This window comes from Ochotona princeps, chromosome 29, assembly GCF_030435755.1.
Source record: "Ochotona princeps isolate mOchPri1 chromosome 29, mOchPri1.hap1, whole genome shotgun sequence".
NCBI classification, from domain to species: domain Eukaryota; kingdom Metazoa; phylum Chordata; class Mammalia; order Lagomorpha; family Ochotonidae; genus Ochotona; species Ochotona princeps.
In genome coordinates, this window is record NC_080860.1 from 11,883,164 (window position 1) to 11,900,579 (window position 17,416).

The 17,416-nt window shown below is 46.2% G+C and overlaps 1 protein-coding gene across 1 annotated transcript in view; it reads right to left on the reverse strand.

The window, feature by feature from the left end:
• The window catches only part of CORO1C (coronin 1C), a 79,934-nt gene that overhangs the window by 15,031 nt on the left and 47,487 nt on the right, over positions 1 to 17,416 (reverse strand). The window contains exon 3 of the mRNA XM_058656532.1: positions 13,470 to 13,592. Within this exon, the coding sequence (XP_058512515.1) occupies positions 13,470 to 13,592 (123 nt within the window). The remainder of the gene's footprint in view (positions 1 to 13,469; positions 13,593 to 17,416) is intronic.

The following is a 17,416-nucleotide window of genomic DNA, read 5'->3' on the forward strand; positions in this document are numbered from 1 at the left end:
GAGATCTTCCACCAGCTGCTTCACTCCTCAAATGGCTGCAATAGCTAGGACTGGTTCAGGCCAAAGCCAGGAGCCCAGAACTCCATCCTGATCTCCCACAGGGGTTGCAGAGCCCAAGCACTTGGGCCATCTTCCACTACCTTCCCAGATGCCTTAGCAATTAGCAGGAGCTGGATCAGAAGCAGAGCAGGTGGGGTTTGAATCACTGCTGCAAATGAGATGCTCGTAATGTAGCTAGCAGCTTAATCTACCGTGCCACAATACCAGCCCCAAATAAAAATATTTAAAAAAAAAGCGAAAACTTGCAAAATAAGAAAAAATTATCTGTGAATCATTCACCTGATAAGAGACATGTAGAAAGAATTCATACCTCAACATAACAAGTAAGCTACCCGATTTAAAAATGGGTAAGGTGAGAGTGAGAGTGCAGGCGGGCATTTGGTCTGGCGTTTAAGGTACCAGCTGGGATACCCACAGCTCATATTGGAGGGCCTGAATTCCAATCCCAGAACTCCACTCTAGATTCCGCCTCTCTGCTGGGAGGCAGTACAGTTTCTGACACTTACAGGAGACCTGGTGGGGCTACAGGCTCCCAAGTTCTGCCTAGGCCAGGCCTTCAATCATGGGCACTCAGGAGTGAACTAGAGACCATGTGTTTTTTGTCTGACCTGTTCTTTCTGCTTCCCAGAAGTGTATGTGTCACACTCACACAAGGGAGCATTACTTGGTCAACCCTGTGACAACACTGGGGAGAGCAGACGACAAATGCTGAGAAGACGACAGGCCCCCAAGACCATGTCCTGTGTGCGTGAGATATCCAGACCAGGCAAGCAGAGACACAAGTGATGAGTGGTTGCTTAGTGGTGGGGAGCAACGGGGGAGGGGGAGGGATAGAGAAAGGGCATGGGATTTGTTTTTGAGGTGATGGAAACATTCTAAAGTTGTCTGTGGTACTTGTAGTACACATCTGCTATTATTCACAAAGTCCCTGGGGAGTGTGTTTCAGACATGTGAACTCCGTGTGAATTAAGGCTCAGGTATACTTTTCCATTTCTTCTTCTTTTTTTTTTTTTAAAGATTTTATTATTGGGCCCGGCGGCGTGGCCTAGCGGCTAAAGTCCTCGCCTTGAACGCCCCGGGATCCCATATGGGCACCAGTTCTAATCCCGGCAGCTCCACTTCCCATCCAGCTCTTTGCTTGTGGCCTGGGAAAGCAGTTGAGGACGGCCCAATGCATTGGGACCCTGCACCCGCGTGGGAGACCTGGAGGAGGTTCCAGGTTCCCGGCTTCGGATCAGCGCAGCGCATCGGCCCGTTGCGGCTCACTTGGGGAGTGAATCATCGGATGAAGATCTTCCTCTGTCTCTCCTCCTCTCTGTATATCCGGCTTTCCAATAATAGTAAATCTTAAAAGAAAAAAAAAAAGGTGGGTAGCACCAAAACCCTACTGAAGATTAGAAACTAAATAACGTAGTCTACAAAAAGGCTGAGGTCTGAAATCAGGACCTTAAATAGGAAGCTTGAAGTAAACTTGCCATCACAAATTAAGGAACTAGGCGAGATTTAGAACGCACCAGAGAAAAATCACATTTAACAGTGCAACAAGTGGAACAAGTAAGAATCAGCCTTTTCCTTGTGGGGATTCTCACGAAGCAGAAGAGCAGCTGATGGTTTCCTGGCACTCGGCAGAAGGGAGGATGTGGCTCACATGAGAGCTCTGTATCGTGTGAGAAGAGGACAGTACGTCCGCCACCCTGGAGAGTGTGAAGTAGTCCTGAGCTGAGTGAGTCACTCCTCTTCCCAGCTACATTCTCTGCAAGCTAAATATAACCCATCAGGCAAACCATGGCAAAATAAACCTGCCTTCTGGGGAGCTAAGCCTGTGCTCCTGCATCTCCCATGAACATACTCGGCCCCTACCATTCCTTCATGGCTCCAAGACGTGGAGCAGCTGGGACACAAACAAGGCCCCTATGGTATCCCAACTCTGTTGAGCCTGTCACACATTCTGTATATTCAAGGGCCTGAATAGTCTGCATATTCAAGGGTTTACGATTGTTAAAACATCTCCAAATTGAACCTACCTAAACTTAAGCAGGACTGAAGTCATTGACAGAAAACTATATAGGGGCAACACAGTGGTTCAACAGAGTTGGGATCCCATAGGAGCCTTTTTTGTGTCCTGGCTGCTCCACTTCCCATCCAGCTCCCTGCTTGTGGCCTGAGAAAGCAGTGGAGGACGGCTCAAAGCCTTGTGACCCTGCACCCACATGGGAGACCCAGAGGAAGCTCCTGGCTTCAGATCAGCTCACTTCCAAGATCAAGTCTTAGAGCTGAAAGCAGGGTAATACCGGCCGCCACCTCCAGGTGACAGCCTAACCACACATGCTGGGTTTTCTCACCAGGACTACAAACAGCCCCACTGGTGGATGCCTGCAGAGCAAGAGCAGAGCTTCTCTACTCACCTCCTCCTTTTCTTCTTTCCCTTCTGCCCCACCCCCTCTTTTTTCTGGAACAAAATGTCACTGCGTAACTTTTTAGAATGAGGGAACTCTTTCTTTCTCACCTGACTTTGGACAGAGGTAACCACTTCCTCAGCTAGTCTTACACATCTTCTGCAAGCAGCTAACCCATCTCACCATTCCTGTCACAGGCTCACATGACCACAAAGGATTTGTATCAGACTGGATAGCCAGCAGAGCAGGTGCACGTGAGAGGAAGAGGTGGCAACTCCTGCCTGGTCATTCACCATCATGACTGTGGGCCAGTAACCAAGCAACCGTGTGCATCACCACGTACACCTCCCCGGATTGCTGTGAGGACAACCGTGAGGTGTTAAAGCCCTTGAAACAGAGCCTGGCACACAAGTAGTGCTTCCAAAATGTGAAGCTGGTCCAGAGCAATGGTTAAGAACAGGCCTCCGGGACTCCCGTATCCTCACCAAGGACTATCAGTACGGGCACCAAAGACTACATCCCAACTGGCAAGCAGACCACGGGGAATTGGAGTGCCTTCGAGGCCGAGAACACTGAGGTCACTCACTCCCATTTGAATCTCCCACATGGGATGGAAGAAGCCCAAATCCTTCCTCGCAGGGTCCAATGTTATCGTGACAACAGCCAGGAGCCCTGAGCAGTATGCAGAAACAGAACAGTAAACTCCCTTCGGGACTAGGGAGAGAAGCTTTCTCTGGTCCTTACTTAGCTCCAACTTTGGATCCCTACTCTCTGCTGCAAAGACCAACAGAGTCGCCTCAGAGCCCCCCAAAAACAAAACAAAACAAAACAACAACAAAAAAATTAGAATAGACAGAGAACAACAAGGAAAGCTTAGAACCAGACAGGAAACAGTCAGCGGGGACTCACATATACCTTACTAGGTAGGACACAAAGATAAGTTACTCCTCACTGGGGTATTGAAGATTTCTCTGCACACCCCTCCTAAAACTGTTCTGTGCTTCAACTGTTGACATATGTCTTGTTAAAGTTGTAAGCCAGTTTGGACTAGCCTAAAATCTGCCAAGTTCCGTAAAATTATGCTTCAATACAATAAACTGCTAAATACAAAAATGAAAATAGACACGAGACAGCTGAATAGCATCCTATAGCCAATTTAAGGTGGACAGAAGCCGGTGATATATAAACTAAAATTGAAATGTCAATGAAGCAGTCACAGGATGTGGTTAAGAACTTGCATTTTCAGGCCTAGCAGCGTGGCCTAGCGGCTAGAGTCCTCGCCTCGAATGCCCCAGGATCCCATATGGGCGCCGGTTCTAATCCTGGCAGCTCCACTTCCCATCCAGCTCCCTGCTTGTGGCCTGGGAAAGCAGTTGAGGACGGCCCAAAGCTTTGGGACCCTGCACCCGTGTGAGAGACCTGGAAGAGGTTCCTGGTTCCCGGCTCTGGATTGGCGCAGCACCAGCCCTTGTGGTCACTAGGGGCGTGAATCATCGGACAGAAGATCTTCCTCTCTGTCTCTCCTCCTCTTTGTATATCTGACTTTGTAATAAAAATAAATAATTCTTTAAAAAATAAAATAAAATAAGAATTTGCATTTTCTAACATATTAGTCACTCAATACCATGTCAATTAACTCCATAATGTTGTAAACTGTTGTTGATGTTATGTTATGGCTTTTAATTGGTCGGAACAATATTCTGCCAGCTCTGCTTTTAGACCAGAGATGGTCTCCCCAAGAAACTGTTGAATTGATCTGGACAATCAGATGCTGGATTCTATGCATGGTACATGCTTGCAATGAAAGAAACATGACTGGATTTGAACTGTAATACTACAATAAGGTGGAGCAATCCACTATGCGGGAAGGCACGGGGAAGGGTTGGGGGAACCTCAGAGCCTATGAAACAATGTCATAAAATGAAATGCAAAAAAACAAAAACAAAAACAAAACAGGCCTCCGGGCCCAGCGCGATAGTGTAATGGTTAAGGCCCTTGTCTTGCATGCCTGGGATCCCATATGGGCTCCTGTTCTAATCCCGGCAGCCCCGCTTCCCATCCACCTCCCTGCTTGTGCCCTGGAAAAACAGATGAGGACAGCCCACAGCCTTGGGATCCTGTACCTGTGTGGGAGACCCGGAAGAGGATCTGGGCTCCTGGCTTCGGATCGGCGCAGCACTGGCCGTTGCAGCCACTTGGAGAGTGACTCAGCGGATGGAAGATATTTCTCTGTCTCTCCTCCTCTCTGTATATACCTAACTTTTCAATAAAAATAAAAATAAATCTTCAAAATAAAAGAGCACATCTGTCTATGGTTCAGTGGTTGGAAGGCTGCTGTGCCAACAGGAACCTAACACATGCAGAACACTGTCCAGCACACGGCAGACATGCGGTTAGTGCCAGCTACTGCCATTATTTATTTTATTTGTCAGGAAACCACACAGTGTAAGTCATGCCATGCTGGCAAAGGCAAACACTGAGTAAGAATGCAAATGTTCTGGAGTCACCTCCCCACTAATAACTCAGGATGGGCCACCCAGTAGGGTTCCCTGGGGAGGAAACCAAAGGATGAGCAGGGGTTAAATCAAAGAAGGAAGGGCAGGTGCCGTGGTGTAGTAGCTTAAGCCTCTGTCTGCAGGGCTGGCATCCCATATGCGCACCAGTTTGCATCCTGACTGCTCCACTTCTGATCCAGCTCCTGATTATGGCTTAGGAAAACAATGGAGGATGACCCTAGTCTTTGTAATCCTGCACCCATGTGGGAGACCCAGAAGAAGCTCCTGGCTTTGGATCAGCTCAGCTCCAGCCACTGTGGCTGTTTGAAGAGAGAACCAGCAGATTCAAGATACATGTCCTTCTCCATTTCTGATTCACTCTATTGAGTTTGCTTTTCAAATTAAAATAATCTTTAAAAAAAAAGAAGAAAATCTATGATCAAGTCTCAAACAGAATACAGTCATGTAAGGCAACTTTCTGAAAAGTGTACTGAGCGTTTACACAGACAGCATCACAGGGAGACAGGCCGAGGAGCCAAGAGACTAGCAAAAGAGTAAGAGGCAACACCTCAGGCAAGCATGGGCCTTGTGGGGAGGACAGACTGCAACTGCCTGGGAAGCAAGGCAGAAAGGAACAGAGCCTGGGGTCTGCTGGCCAGTGAGGGTGAGGCTGCTCTCCACTGTGGACACAAAGGATCACAGCACCTATCCGCACAGGCACACAGCCTTCTCCAAGGCCTGGCACCATGTGACCTCTGGCTTCTCCACTGCTGCCTGTTCCTTCTAAAGACGGGCTCGCCAGCTTGGAGGCTCAGAGACAAGAGACAGCACCAGCGCCACATGGTGCAGACACGCGTCACCTAGGATACTGACCGAGGTATCAGAACGACCAGGCTCCTGTTGGAGCAGGGACATGGATGATGTGCAGACATGGGGGGTCATTGGGACAGTCAAATGGCAGGAAGCATTTCACCCAGTGCTGCCTGGGGGCAAACCCTGCTGACATGGGGGGCACAGAGCCTGCTCCACGGCTGGCTGTGACCCTCACCAGCTGAGTGACCTCTGACAACACCACTATTCTCAGGGCCCATTTCCTAGGGTGCAAGACAGACCATTCTCCTACCTCATGCTGCTGTCACAATGATGAGATCCAATCGCACACATGGAGGCTCACAACAGCAACAGTAAGTGTTGGAGCCATGCCTATGCTCACTCTGGTTGTTACTGCTGTTACATGCTCACTCTGGGCTGTTATCACTGGCCCAGGGGTGTGTGTGTGTGTGTGTGTGTGTGTGTGTGTGTACGTACGTACACCGACAGTTACGCTGGGCTTGGCAAAGTCAAGGCCTGAGTGCTAGGCTCTGCTCAGCCGAGGTTTCAGCATCCTCGGACCGACAGTCTTCGTGCACAGTGGAATTAACATGAAGAAGTCCTGCTGGAGGACTGACTGAGAGGAACCACTAATCTTTCCCATTTCCATTTCAAGGCAAAAATAATATTGGAAAAATTTACAATTGTAGATGAGTGAGATGATGAGTAAGATGGGGCTGATGAGTAAGATTCTGGCTGATGACTGTGGGAGACAAGCTGTTTTGGACAAGTGGGGAAAGCGTTCAATTGGAACCGTGCAAAACATAAAGCTGGGGACAGTGAAGACCACCAGGCTTACAGGATCGCTTCCTCTCCCAGACTCTGGAAGAAACAACGCAACAATCCCATTTTCTGAACTGGCCACTGTTCCTACAAGGCAGACAGAGACAGCAGCCCAGAACTCCTTTAGAGTCTCTCATGAGAGTGGCAGGGACTAAAGTGCTGTAGCCATCACAAGCTATGCCCCAGGGTGTGCTTTAGCAGAGAGCGAGAACTGGGAACAGAGGCAGGAATCAAAACCAGGCACTCCTGTAAGGGATGTGGGTGTTCCCAGCAGTGTGTAACCCTGCCCCAAATGCCTGCTCTGAACTAGTCACTTTTGGCACATGTGTTTGATCATTACTCTACAGATACTAACAAGGTTGAGTCAACAGCATTCACTAAACAGAACTTTAGGAGCCCGGCACGATAGTCTGGTAGCTAAATCCTTGTCTTGCATGCCTGGGATCCCATATGGGCACCAGTTTCACTTCCCTTCCAGCTCCCTGCTTGTGGCCTGGGAAAGCAGCAGAGAATGATCCAAAGCCTTGGTACTCTGCACCAGTGTGTAAGACCTGGAAAAAGCTCCTGACTCCCGGCTTCAGATATGCTCAGTTACAGCCACTTGGGGAGTGAACCAGTAGATGGACAATCTTTCTCTCTATATCAGCATTTTGGAAAATCTAGGAGCAAAACAAAGTTCCTGCGCTAGGCATGACAGCTCAATTGGTTAAACTCCCACCTCCAAGAACTGGGATCTCTTATGGGTGCCAACTTGTGTGCAGGCTGTTTCATTTCCCATATAGTTTCCTGCTGGTGGCCTGGGAAAACAGTAGAGGAAGGCTCAAAGCCTTGAGACCCTGTACCCACGTGAGAGACCCAGAAGAGGCTCCTGGCTTCAGATAGCTCAGCTCCATCTGTTGTGACCATTTGCAAAGTGAAAAAAACGGATGGAAGATCTTTGTCTCTCTCTCTGTAAACCTGCTTTTCCAATAAAAATTAATTAAAAAAACTTTTTAAAGATTTACTTCTCTTGGAAAGGCAGATTTACAGAGAGAAGGAGACAGAGAAAAAGATCTTCCATCTGTTGGCTTACTGCCCAAGTGGCTGCAATGCTGGAGCTGAACTGATCTGAAGCCAGGAGCCTGGAGCTTCTTCTGCATTTCCCACACAGATGCAGGGTCCCAAGGCTTTGAGCTATCCTCGACTGCTTTCCCAGGCCACAAGCAGGGAGCTAGAAGGAAAGTGGAGCAGCTAGGATATGAACCGGCACCCATTTGGGATCCCGGAGCACGCAAGGCAAGGACTTTAGTTGCTATGCTACTGCATCAGATCCAAAAATAAATAAATCTTATTAAAAAATGAGAAAGAAAAAGTAGTTGCTGGGAAAAGGATTCACACTGCTTTTTGCTGACATCGAACACTGCTTTAAATGAAAGTACAAAAAGATGAACTGTGTCAACACCATGTATTTCCTGGGCTGCTTAGAGAAGCCACTTTTACAAGTTCAAGGAATAACCATTCAAACTGTTGTTCCCTCCTCGAAAACTGCAAAGTGACACTGTCACTGCATGAATGTTCACCCTTAAATGCTTTGTACTGGGGCCTGCACTGTGGCATGGCCAACTTAGCCAGCTAAGCCTCCACCTGCGAGACCAGCATCCCATTTGGGTACTGGTTTAAGTTCTGGCTGTCCCAATTCTGATCCAGCTTCCTGTTAATGCATTTGTACAAGCAACCCAAGATGGTCCAGGGAGAAGTTCCAGGTCTGCCCCAGCCCTGGCCATTTGGGTCATTTGGGGAGTGAACCAGCTAGTGGAAGATCCTGTCTTGTCCATCTCACTCTGTGACTCTGCTTTTCAAATAAATAAATCTTACAAAAAAAAAAAAAAGAAGAAGAAATTAACGGACAGACTTGGAAGTCATTCAAAAAGCAGTTTCTCAAGTTAATGCTATCCTTTCTCACGACTGATTTGCTGAATTTGGCTCAACTGTCCTTCCCGACCAGACGTCTGTGAAGGTACTCGTGTAGCACTCAGGTCCACGCCAGGACTTCTCACACACAGGTAGACGCCCTCTGACCCGCTCAGTTGGCATTGTGGGTATCATGTCTCTGTTTTCTATTAAGGACTCGAGTCTCAGGCTCTTCCTGGCATCTTTCCTTTACTGGAACTAGCCTGGTGACAGTAACTGTCCCCTTGAGGTCCCAAGTTACCGCCAACTGCCTCAACTTGAGAAGCAACAGACAGCGTTTCTGTTAACAACCAAGTGTTGTTGGAAACCACCTGATCCGGCATGCAGTGTTCTTTTACAAACTTCAAGAGGGCAAAGTGGAAAATAAGGTATTAAGAAACTGGGAGGACAGAAGATCGAGTGCTTCTTTAAAATTTCATTTCAACTGCTAAGCTATAAAAACTTAAATTATCCTAACAACCACATATGATTTGGGAGACATTAAGTGACTAAAGTGATAACATACCAGCTCTATACGTGAAGCTTTTTTTTAAAAAATAAGAATTTATCCCAAAATATGATTTAATTTACCAAATGTTCACTCCAGCAAGACTAATAAAAGAGCAATATTTGAGTATTTGGAGAAGGTGGAAGTCTCCTGGGCAGCACAGTTTTAGGATTTCTCTAAGCCCTTCCTTAAAAACTTGGGGCAAATAACAAAACCCAGTGATGGTATTTCTACAAAACTAAGTACTTCCCATAAAGCCAAAGAATGTATATTTTCACTCAGAGGCTATTGTATGGGCAAGAACACTTGAAAACATCTGTAGAGAATAGAATAAAAAAACAAATATATTTTGGAGCAAAAAAATTTTTTTTTAATTAAAAAAAAATCTTCTTCATATTACTGTTTCCTATCAACTTTTTTTCTTAAAATTTGTTTATTTTTATTGGAAAGGCAGATACACAGAGAGAAAGAAATACAGAAAGATCTTCTGTCCATTGGTCCACTTCCCAAGTGGCTGCAACGGCCGGAGCTGTGCTGACCTGAAGCCAGGAGCTTCGTCTGGGTCTCCCATACCAGCACAGGGTTCTAAGGGTTTGGGCATTCCTCAACTGCTTTCCCAGGCCACAAGCAGGGATCTGGAAGGGAAATAGAGCAGCCGGAACATGAACCAGCGCACATATGGGATCCAGGTGGATGCAAGGCAAGGACTTTAGCCACTAGGCTACCACACCGGACCCTCCCATCAATTTGTTTGAAGTACCCTCATGTGCTGTGATAATCCAGTGAGATGGGTGGGGATATTTCCATCCATGCTACCAGAACAGCAATGAACATGAATATGGTCGGACAACCATCCCACAGTGCTGAAGGACAGGACATGAGGTATTCTGTCTTTAAACACACACGCATTTTCTAGTCCTGTTTACTTGATGAGGAAATGGATGTTAGGGCACAGCAAATGAAGCTGCCACTCAGGGTAACTACGTCCCATGACAGAGGACTAATGTGAGTTCTGGCTACACTGCTTCTGATGCAGCTCCTTGCCAATGTAAATGGGAAGCAGTGGATGGTGGCACAAATACTGAAGTCCCTGCCACCCATGTGAAGACCAGAACAGAGTGCCCAACTCCTGGTTTCAGCCCGGCCGAGCCCCAGCTATTTGCAGCCATAGAGAAGTAGACTAGTAGATGGGAGACAGATAAGTCCACTAAGTGGCCCAGTAGTTAGGTGACCATTCGAGATGTTCACATTACATATCAGAGTGCTGTGTTTGAGTCCAGCTAGTCCTCTCTGGATCCCTGCCCTTGGAGATAGCAGAGGATGGCGCCAGTGTCTGAGTCCCCACCACTCAAGGGGTAAATGTGGCTTGAGTTCTGTCTCCTGGGCCAGCCTGGCTGTTCCAGCCAAGTCTATCACAGGCATTTCAGAACAAACCAGCAGATGGAAACCTCTCTCCAACTGTCTATGTCTCTCTGCCTTTCAAATGCAATAAAAAAAAAAAAAAGCAAAAACTGCATAATAATAATTTCTATGGTAATGATGATTTCCCTAGTACCTAAACTGTGATCTAGAAGTACCATTTTTCCAGTCAGAGAAACCAGAACTCTGAAGGAAGTGACTGGCTCAAGCCTGGGTGTAGAGATGCAAGGTGAGTGTGAAACCTTTGAACGTGTCAGACAGCAAGGAGGCTCTAAATGCTGCAGGGCTCATCTCCAAAGGACTCAAGAACCTCTAAGAGGTTCACATGGGCAAACACTGGGTAAAGTGGCAGGCTGTAAGGCCAGCATCCCATAGGAGCACTGGTTCAAGTCCCAGCTGCTCCATTTTTGATCCAGCTCATTGTTAATGCACCTAGGAAGGCAGCAGAAGATGGACCAAGCGCTTGGGGCCCTGCCATCACACATGGCAGACCTGGATGAAATTCCAGCACCCAATACTGCTGCCATTTGTGGAGCAAGCCAGCATATGGAAGACATGGAAGACCTCCAATTCTGTTTTGCAAACAAACAAGAAACATGAAGAAATACATCAAAGTTTTTATTTAAAAAATAAAGAAGAAAAAACCCAACTGGTTATCTTCTGAGGATGTTGAAGACCCACCCAAATGGCCCTCACACATTTATCAGGTAAAGATAAAAACAGAATTAAAGAGCTATCAGCAGTTAACGTGCCAAAAGAACGGAAATGAAATCTGGTTGCACTTCAGATGCAGCTGCCAGCGTGCAGGCAATCCAGAGGACAGAACTGATTCAGAAAGGCACATACAACACAATCCAGACAGCTTCGAGGCCAGGGCAAAGGTCAGCACACGTCAACACGCATGTTGGAAGGGAAAGTCAAGGACAGTTAGACAAGGAAGCTATAAAACACTGTGTCAAGAGAGGCACATTTATGTGCACAACACCATAAACAAAGGCAAGAAAATGGACATCATAAAAGTTGAGAGACAGGGCAGTTCCAGTCCAGCTCTCTGCTAATGTGCTTGGGAGAGTGGCAGCAGATGACCCAAAAGTCTGGGCCCCTCCATCCACGTGACAGACCCAGGAGGAGCTGCTGAAGGCATCTGGGGAACGAACCCATGGACATAAGACTCTCTCTCACTAGAACTCTGCTTCTCAAGTAAATAAAACAAATCTTTAACTCATGATTTTGTGTTTTCTAATAAAAAATATTTTGAGAGAGTACCATGACCCACAAGGCTGATGACAGGTGAGGAAGAAAAAAAGTTAAACGTGCTTCCACAAAAAGAGACCAAGAGCGAACTTCAGCTTAACAGGTTTGCATCAGGTCTAAATAATGTTGTTTTTGCTTAACAAAATATGTGTGCGGCCATTGAAATGACCAATTTAGAAAGGCCCAGGAAACAGAACCATTCCTTCAAATAGCAGTGTTTTTCTTTAATATGCTTTGGCTGCCAACATTACGAGAGCACAGGAGGAGCCATCCTCAGCCAAAAGCCCATGCGGCAAAGTGGGTAAACATTTAAATGGCACAGTTTAGGAATTAGCTTGTGTTCATGAAAAAGATTTTAATTAATCAAGCACATCAAACAATGTTTCAGTTCACAGACCACAGACAGGAAAACTGAAGGAGCAGTTCTCCACCCACTGTACCTGAGGTGTGCAAGACTGTGCAGTTTACAAAGGCTCGTCTGTCCTCATTCCAGGGGCACCTGTACCCGCTGTGCTTACGTCTAAGCTTTCCAACATCATGTTGGGCCAGTATCAGAAAATGATCTACACCAATAAACATGATTCAAAGCTAAAGGTCATAATCAAGGGGCCGGCATGGTGGAATAGCCAATTAATCCTCACCTGTGGCGCCACATTCCCAAATGGGCACCCACATTTGAGTCCTGGCTATTTCACTTTCAGCCCAGCACCCCGCTTTAGGCCCCTGCACCCATGTGGGAGACCCAGAAGAAGCTCCTGGCTTTTAGTTTTGGACTGGCCCAGCTCTGGCCATTGTGGCCATTTGGAAGGTGATATAGTGGATGGAAGATCTCTCTCTCACACACACACTGTTTCTCCCCACCCTTCTGTAACTCTGACTTTCAAGCAAAATAAATTAATATTTATCAAAAAAAAAATAATCAAAGAATAAGAAGCTCCACTTTAAAAAAGTTCCTCAAGGCCGAGAAATGAGAAAAATAAAGAACCTGACTTTCAAGTTTCTGCTTGTGTGACTTCATGACATGAACCTTCCTAGCCAGTGTCCACTGAATACATTTTCTGCTGTGTTTGTTTGGGATTAAGCACTTGTTAAAACTCTTTATTATCTCTTAATAATTTACTGCATAACCCTTCTAATCTGTAACCCTTCAGCATCTTAGCTCATCATATCGTAATTTGGGTCAGTAGTTTTTTCACTGCTTATGGGGGTTGGACGGCATGAGACAGACAAGCGACATTCACGTAATCATTGGAAAGTCGTTTTACTTTCCCTGAAATTTTTCTGGCCCAATGCAGTAGCCTGGTGGCTAAAGTCTTCACTTTGCACGTGCCAGAATCCTATATGGCCACTGGTTCACATTCTGGTGGCTTCGCTTCCTTCCCAGCTCCCTGCTTGTGGTCTGGGAAAGCAGTGGAGTACGGCCCAAAGCCTTGGGACCCTGCACCACATAGGAGAACCAGAAGCTCTTGGCTCCTGGCTTCAGATCAGCTCAGCTTGGCCATTGAGGCTACTTGGGGAGTGAATCAGTGGACAGATCTTTCTGTCTCTCCTCTCTGTAAATCTGACTTTCCAATAAAATAAATATTTTAAAAAATGTTCCTGTGTAACAGATGTCAATGGTCTATAAGCATGCACACACTTGCATGTAAAGAGGAAACACACATGCATTCACACACACCCACACACACCCACACACATACACACTGAGCTGTGCGCATGCAGCAAGTGCCCTGTCTAGCTTCCCTGTGAGCTCACCATAACTGTGCAGTCCTCCGACCCGCTGGCAATCACTTGATCATTATGTGGGCACCAGTCTATGTCCAGCACTGGTCCTGTGTGGCCACATACTGTAGGGTAGGATTTGTCAATTCGGCCAGTCTGAAAGAAGAGAAAAAATAACACTATTATGTAATATAAATACCATACAGTCGTTGCATGCTTTCTCAGGCCCATTTCTCCTTCACAGCCGCCACCTAAAATCCTCAACTGTTTACATAACTTGACATTCATATGCGTCAGTGCCTTAGAAACAGCTACTCCCAAGGACACACCATCAAATTACCAGGATTCACACTTCTAGAAATGTCTATAACCACAAAGATTTTGCTTAATCAAGTCCATTAAGGGAAGAGAATATAAACATCTTTTTACTAAAATATAGTGCTACAACAGCCAAATAGTAAATTCTAGGTATGTTTTTATTGAAGAAACACACACACACATGCTCGTCATTATTTCCATTATTTAAAATGTCATATACAACTTGATAATACACTTCAATGTACAAATTAGCAGTTTTAGAATGACACTGTTGAAAACCTAAAAAAAAAAAAGTTTCAGTTATTACTCAGGAGCTATATTTTTCTTTCCTTCTTTTTAAATATTTCTCATTCCCTCAAAAGCTTAGAATAGCCAGGAATGGGCCAGGCCAAAACTGTGGGGAATCTAACCCAGGAATCCTACACAGGTAAGAAGAAATCAGTCACTTGAGCCATCATGGCTGCCTCCCTGGGTCGGGAGCTGGAGCCTCTGACATGTGATTGTGAGCACCTTAACAGCGAGGCAGACTCACCCCACAAACCACATTTTAATGTCTCAGTGCTGTCTTTAATCAATAAAAATGCCAGTCTGACAGTCTAATGAACACCAACTTAGACCCCACCCATCACCCAAACCCACAGGAATTAAATGTGTGAACAGTTGCCACCATTTGCTCAAGTTACACATCTGAACAAGCCAGCCTGGCTTATCAGATGAATCTACTGTCAACTAAAACAACTGCTATTGTAACATCAAGTGCACATGAGCTATTTCCCTTTTTAAACAAGTTAACACCAGCCCTTGCAAGGCCACAAACTCCATGAAAGCAGACGTACAAAAGAGAATTGCTGTGATGTATAATTGAACCTGACTTCTGTTTTTCTTTGCTTACTACGGCACACTATGTCCCAATCTTGGAACAGGCTTCCAGGCATTTTTTCAGATCAGTAAATGCTACAATTTCCTCACCTTGATTCAACAGTATGCAGATGGGCTAAGAGCACAGGCTCTACTACTTAAACATTAGATGACCTTAGGCAAGTCACGTAATTTCTCTCAAGCTTCAGTTCATTACCTGTGAAAGATACAATACTTACCTTCTGAGATTATGACGGGTATTAAATAGTATTGTCCCAGTACCTGACATGCTCAATATCATTATCTAAAATTTAACAAATATCAGAACCTTCTCTTTCATCTTTCATTTTAAAAGAAGCAGCTTTGGTCCTGGCACAGTAGCCTAGTGGCTACAAGTCCTCGCCTCGCACGCAACAGGATCCCATATGAGCACCAGTTCTAATCCTAGCAGCTCCACTTCCCATCCAGCTCCCTGCTTGTGGCCTGGGAAAGCAGTTGAGGATGGCCCAAAGCCTTGGGACCCTGCACCTGGGAGGGAGACCTGGAAGAAGCTCCTGGATCTTGGCTTCAGATTGGCGCAGCTCAGGCCATTGTGGCCTATTAGGGAGTAAATCATCGGATGGAAGATCTTTCTCTCTGTATATCTGACTTTCCAATAAAAAATAAATCATAAAAAAAAAAAGCAGCAGCTTTAAGCATCTAAACCAGGTTGTTTTGCCAAATTCTGTGTCACAGCTAAACCTATGTGAGATGGTTATTACCTTTTTTTTTTTTTAAGATTTATTTATTTTTATTGTAAAGTCAGATATACAGAGCGGAGGATCTTCCATCTAATGATTCACTCCCCAAGTGCTGAGCCTATTCGAATCTAGGAGCTTCTTCCGGGTCTCCCATGTGGGTGCAGGGTCCCAAGGTTTTGGGCTATCTTTGACTGCTTTTTCAGGCCAGAGGCGGGGAGCTGGATGGGAAGCTGGAGCCACTGGGATTAGCTGTGGCGCCCATCTGGGATCCGGGCATGCAATGCAAAGATTCAGCCACTAGGCTATCATGCTGCCCACTCCCCACCCCTTTTTTTCTTCTTTTAAGATTTATTTTTACTAGAAAGACAGATTTACAGAGAGGAGAGACAGAAAGATCTTCCTTTCACTGGTTCACTCTCCAAGTGGCTGCAATGACCAGAGCTGAGCCAATTCAAAACCAGGAGCCAGGAGATTCTTCTGAGTCTCCCACAAGGGTACAGTGTCCCAAGACTTTGGGCCATCCTCTACTGCTTTCTCAGGTCATAAGTGGGGAGATGGATGGGAAGTGGAGAAGCTGAGACACAAATTGGTGCCCATACGGGATCCTAGCACTTGCAAGGTGAGGACTTTAGCTACCGGGCCACAGTTCCAGGTCCCTAATCCTCCCCTTTCAAGAACCAGGATACGATTAGGGGCCAGTTCATGTCCCAGATGCTCCACTTTCCAACCAGCTCCCTGTTTGTGGCCTGAAAGCAGTGGAGAATGGTCCAAATCCTTGGGACCCTGCACCCACAGGGGAGACCCAGAAGAATCTCCAGGCTCCTAATTTCACATCAGCTCAGTTTCAGCCACTGTGCCTATTTCAGGAATGAACCAGAGGATGGGAGATCTTTCTTTCTCTCATTTTTTTGGTAAATCTGCCTTTCCAATAAAAATAAATAAATTTTTATTTGCAGACGGAGCTGCCAGAGGCTTCACTTTCTTGCGGGCTCTGGCTAGGGGACTTGCATCAGGTTCTGTTGGATCAGGCCTGAGATTGTGCACTTGTTTCAGTTCCATGGTGAGGAGGATGGGAAAGGCCCCATGCTGGCATGGCCTGCTGGTGAGCCAGGCTGGCATCTCACGCACACGCTCCCAGGCTGGAGGAATGGGTAAGGCCCCAGGCCAGCATGTGTGCCAGAAGACTAGATCTGGGCACCAGTGTATGAGCTTGGGTCCCTGGTGAACGGGCAGCACACCATCCAGATCAGCACACCATCCTACTGGAACACTGGGCTCAGGAAGATGTGGCTGGGAAACCCATGGGCTCCTGGGCATGGGGACTGTGGATTGCTCAGGGAGGGGTGTAAGGGGATGTGCGGGAAGGAAGACCACGTAGGGAGTATGTTGCAGATGAGGAATGACTTCCGGGGGACTTGCACTGACAAGGCCACTGTATCGCAGAAACAGGAAGAACAGAAGGAAGATTGGAAGCAGTTGGCTCATCTACTTTTTCCCATTCTTGGACCCTTCCCAACTTGATCAGTATTTCACATAGGCATGCATCCTTTTTAACAATGTAAAAATTTTTAAAAAGAAAGTAAATCTATAATAAATAAATAAATAAATCTACCAATCTTACAAAGTATACACACAACATCAAATTCACCCATCAAAGTCAACAAAAAACATGACAGAAGAATAGGACTGTAATGTGAGCCAAGACTTTACAGGAAAGAAATGTAAAAAGCCAATAGAATATGAAGACACAAATCTCACTGAGCAATTAAAAAACTGCAAAGTGAAACAGTGGGAGCAACATGCACACCTATCCCACCAGCAGATGCTAAAATGTCCAAGCACATGTCTGGGAGAGAGAGGTTAGGAGGGCACTTACAGGAGACCATCTCCTTACTACTCCTTTTGGGGGAGGCAGTTTGGTAATGGGAAGCTAAGAATGTTGACCCCAGCAACACTACTTCTGGGTGGTCTGCAGGACAGAAATGCTCCCGCCTTTTGCACAAGCATACTGCAGCATTGTGGGAAACAGTGGGAAAAGTAAAAGCAATTTTAGTCTTCAGCGCA